Source organism: Egretta garzetta, unplaced genomic scaffold, assembly GCF_000687185.1.
Source record: "Egretta garzetta isolate BGI_Z169 unplaced genomic scaffold, ASM68718v1 scaffold331, whole genome shotgun sequence".
Taxonomy (NCBI): domain Eukaryota; kingdom Metazoa; phylum Chordata; class Aves; order Pelecaniformes; family Ardeidae; genus Egretta; species Egretta garzetta.
In genome coordinates, this window is record NW_009258544.1 from 206,387 (window position 1) to 210,280 (window position 3,894).

Here is a 3,894-nt window from a genome sequence, read left to right on the forward strand (position 1 = left end):
GGGGCGCCCGCCCCAGGCGAGACACTCGTACGCGTGGGGCGTGCGGAGGGGCAGGGGGTGAGAGCGGCCGCTGCGGGGGTGCTGGCAGCCCCATGGCCAACGCGGTCCCCAGACGTGACCTGGCGTGCGTGGGGTGCAGTGATGAATTACGGGAGCTCCGCACCCTGGGGGTGAACCAGCAGCAGCAGCCCAAGCTGGTGTGGTATCGTCAGTATTCCTGCTCATCCAGGGATCTTTTGTTGGTTTTGTTTTATTTTTAAGCTGACATTTGATGGGTTTACTACTTCTCTAATGGCAATTACTGAGACGATAGGGACTGCTCTTCTGCCACATAGCCATGGTCGCGTGTTTTTCACGTAACTGTACTTACAGTTTCGTAGTTGGGAGATGCTGACAATTAAATTTGCAGATCAAGAATTTTTTTAAACAATCCGAATTAATCTGGAACTCAAGCTGCTGCTATTCCCTAAGTGTTGTCTTCAAGCGGTAAGTACTAGGGTTAGCACGTGGTCAGCGAGCTTCATTTGCTCAGCCCATCTAATGAGGCAATAAAGAGACGCACAAGACAAAGATAAGAGGGGGGGAAAGAGGCAAAAAGAAAGAGAAAGAAATGAGGAATATAAAGAAAAAAATACCGAGCCCCAACTGGCATCATCCACCGAGTGATCCAAGAGAGATCCCGGAGTTTGCAGGACTGCTCAGTAATGCCAAGGGCAGGTCCAAATCTTCCACCCCCCGGAGCTCCTCCAGTGAGTAACCGAGAGGCGAGCGAGTCCTCCCGACTCAGCAGCCGCCTCAGGGCGCCAGGTCTGCGGGATCCCTGAGGAACACCGAGAGCCCAGCGCTCTCCCTCTCGGGACGACACGGCGATGCTCGGCTGCATCCCACCCCGCAGCAGCCTGGGTCCTTCCTGCTGCCTTTCCCGGGCCCTGGCAGCATCTTTGTCCCTGCCGAGGTGGCAGCATCGAAACACAGCCCTGGGCTGGGGGGCAGCCGGGGGGGCTGCCCAGGCCACGGCAGCCGAGGAGGAAAGGCCCCCCCCCGGCGTTATGTGATGCTGCGACAGGCGACCAGGCGTCAAAGACACCCCAAAATGCAAAAGGAAGGGGTAATGCCAAACGATTCGCACCGCTTGCCAAAGCAGGAGTTGCACGTTTTGCAAAGCGCAGCGCGTGGCGTCGCAACGGCGAGTGCTTGACAAACGCGGCCGTCGGGGAGGGATCTACCGCCAACTAAGTAAAAACCAAACCCGCCAGAGATCCAGCACGGCGCCTGTCGCTGGAAATCAGCCGAGGAGTTTAGACATTTGAGTTACTCCAAACAAATTATCTCCTGCCATTCGGGAACAAAACACCGTGCACGCAACTGCTGCTGGTGCTTTAGAAATGATGCCGCCGGCCGCGAGAACGCTGAGGTTCCTCCTCTGCAAATCCGTTGCACCCACGTGCAAACACACGCACCGCGCTTCGGCCGATCCGTGCCTTTGGCCAGACCCACGCTCATGTCTAAACCTAAACACGTGCCTAAGTGTTGGGTGCACAGGAGCCCGCCCCTTTTTGCAGGTTGTGTTGGAAAAACAACAGCCCAAACAAGGCGCTGGAGGCGGGTGCCTTCCTGCCAGCCGTGCGCCGTACGGAATCGCCTCTTGAACTTCCAAAAAATCAAAGCTACTTCAGTTGTTTTGCGTTTTCCATCACCCAACTCCCCTGGTGCCAACATGCAACATGTTTCCCAAACCAAAAGCCCCCTTCTTCCTGAGCTTAAGCCTGATATTGTTACAATACAGCCCGCACCTGAAAACCTTTATTAATACTACTAACTAATGATTATGCTGGAGCAATCAGGGCAGATAGAGCGGAAGCTTACCTGGAATAGCAGGACAGACTGGTGCTAATGACGGTGTTAAACACCGCCACGGGGACGTAGCAGTGGTGGAAAGTGCTGTTGACCCATTCCGCTGGGAAGATGTACGCCGAGTACGCCAGCGCAGACCCTGGAAACACAGGCAGGGCCCGGTGAGCGCCAGCCCCCGCCGGGACCCTCGGCATCCTCCTGGGGCGCAGCTGTGAACCTTGGCGTCGGCCGTGGTGCTCCCGGGAAAGGGAGATGGGAATGAAGGCAGACGAGGAGCTAAAGGGCGAGGGGGAGCACGGGGCAGGCGCCCCGGTAGCCAGCTCCTGCAGACACCTTCCGGAGGCGCGTTGTGCCGTGAGAAGACCCCGGGGACCCTGCTGCCTGCTCGCCCTGGCCTCGCCCCCCCCCCAGCGAGCTGCCACCGACCGCGTTTGTCTTTAATGTGTTGGGTCTTTTTTTCTTATTCTATTTAGTGCAAATACCGGAGACTGTCACACAGCCAGGCCCAGGGCTGCCCGGTACAAACCCCAGCCCCAAATTATTATTTGTGGTGGTGTCAGAGATGCTTCGCGGTCCCCCCCAAGCGCCAGGCTGCAGGGAAGGAGGAGGAGAAACTGCACACAAGCGGCCGCCGTTTCTGCCTCTCCCGTGGATCCCAGCCTGGGCAGCCGCGGGTCAGCCCCGTCCCCGGTGCCTCCCCATGCTTCAGCTCCTGCTGCCCCGGGGAAGCGCTGGGGACTGCCCCCCGCCGAAGCCCCTGCAGACCTGCCCGTCCTTACCCAAGCTGTACATGCTGAGGGCCGCGTAATCGAAGAAGTAGCAGATGTGCCGGGCGCGGGTGGACATGGTGCTGAAGGTGTGGGCGCAGCTGGAGGCGAGGGGGTAGATGCAGCAGGTCAGCAGGTAGGCGAGGAGGGGCCAGGCGTGGGGGTCCTCCCGGCCCCCCGGCCCCTGCAGCCGCCCCACCAGGGTCCACACGAAGTACCTGTGGGGTGGGGGAAGGTGAGCATCGCACCCGTGGGTGCCCCCCCAACCCTGCTCCCCCAGCCTTGCTCCACCCACCGCCTCCTCCCACGGATGCCGGGGACCCAGAGCGTGGCACCTACCAGGTAGGCACAAAATGCGTCCAGATATTCAGGGTCTCATTCGTCATTTGGAAGACGCTGAGGAGGCAGTCTGCTGCCGAGCTGCTGGGGGGGCGATACCCGAAGAGGATCCCCTGCTCCTGGTACCCCTGCAAGGCACCGGCGGCAGTCGGAGAAGGAAGGACTAATTGGAGGAGGAGGAAGGAAGGAAGGCTGCCAAGGGGAGGGTGCCCATGATTCGGGGCCCAGGGGCTTGCTGTGAGGACCATGGAGCTGTGTCCCCCCGTGGGAGGTGGTCCCCGGGGGGGATGGCCACCCCAGCACGCTGCTCCCGCCTGTCCCCTCCCCAAATCCCACCGAGCCTCGGGCTTGGGGAAGAAAAGCTCCTCTCTGACCTTAGGCACTTGGTGGATGCTGAGCAGCCGGGGTAACTTGAGGCTCAGCATCGTGCGGGTCGGGGCTCCGGCTCCGAGGGATGTTTTCGGCTCGGCTTCCCTGGGCACAAGCCCCGGCGCTGCCTCACGCCCCGCCCGGCCGCATCTCACACCCCGCCGGGGAAGCGATGGGACGGGGACGGGGCTGCCCCGTGGCGGAGGAAGCGATGCTCAGGACGGGTGGCCTGGGGGAGAGGAGCGTTTGTGGGGATGTGGCACTGTGTCCCCACGCGGGGTCCCGAACCCACGCAAGGGGAGATGGCACCCATCCCTGCAGGGGATGCTGGGATCCTCCCTCCTGCCCGTACCCAAAAGGGGCAGGGGGAGAAGGAGGGCACGTCCCTGTGCCTGCCACCCAGAGGGACTGAAACCCCGTTATCGCCCCAAGGGGTGGTGCGGGAACAGCACCCACATCCCCCAAGCACCTCAAGAGAGCCCTGGGCACAGGCTGGGGGGCTGCAGGGTGCAGGCAGGTCCCCTCGGGAAAGCGAGGAGGGCGCAGGGTCCCAGGCAGTGCCTGG

At 61.2% G+C, this 3,894-nt stretch overlaps 1 protein-coding gene across 1 annotated transcript in view; it reads right to left on the reverse strand.

Moving 5' to 3' along the window:
• PAQR5 (progestin and adipoQ receptor family member 5) overlaps positions 1 to 3,553 on the reverse strand; it is an 8,852-nt gene extending 5,299 nt beyond the window's left edge. The window contains exons 1-5 of the mRNA XM_009647283.2: positions 3,335 to 3,553; positions 2,961 to 3,088; positions 2,634 to 2,839; positions 1,867 to 1,993; positions 1,794 to 1,801 (exon numbers count right to left, since the gene is read on the reverse strand). Coding sequence (XP_009645578.2) covers positions 1,794 to 1,801; positions 1,867 to 1,993; positions 2,634 to 2,839; positions 2,961 to 3,088; positions 3,335 to 3,385 — 520 coding nt within the window. The 5' untranslated portion in view covers positions 3,386 to 3,553. The remainder of the gene's footprint in view (positions 1 to 1,793; positions 1,802 to 1,866; positions 1,994 to 2,633; positions 2,840 to 2,960; positions 3,089 to 3,334) is intronic.
• Between the last annotated feature and the right edge of the window lie 341 nt (positions 3,554 to 3,894).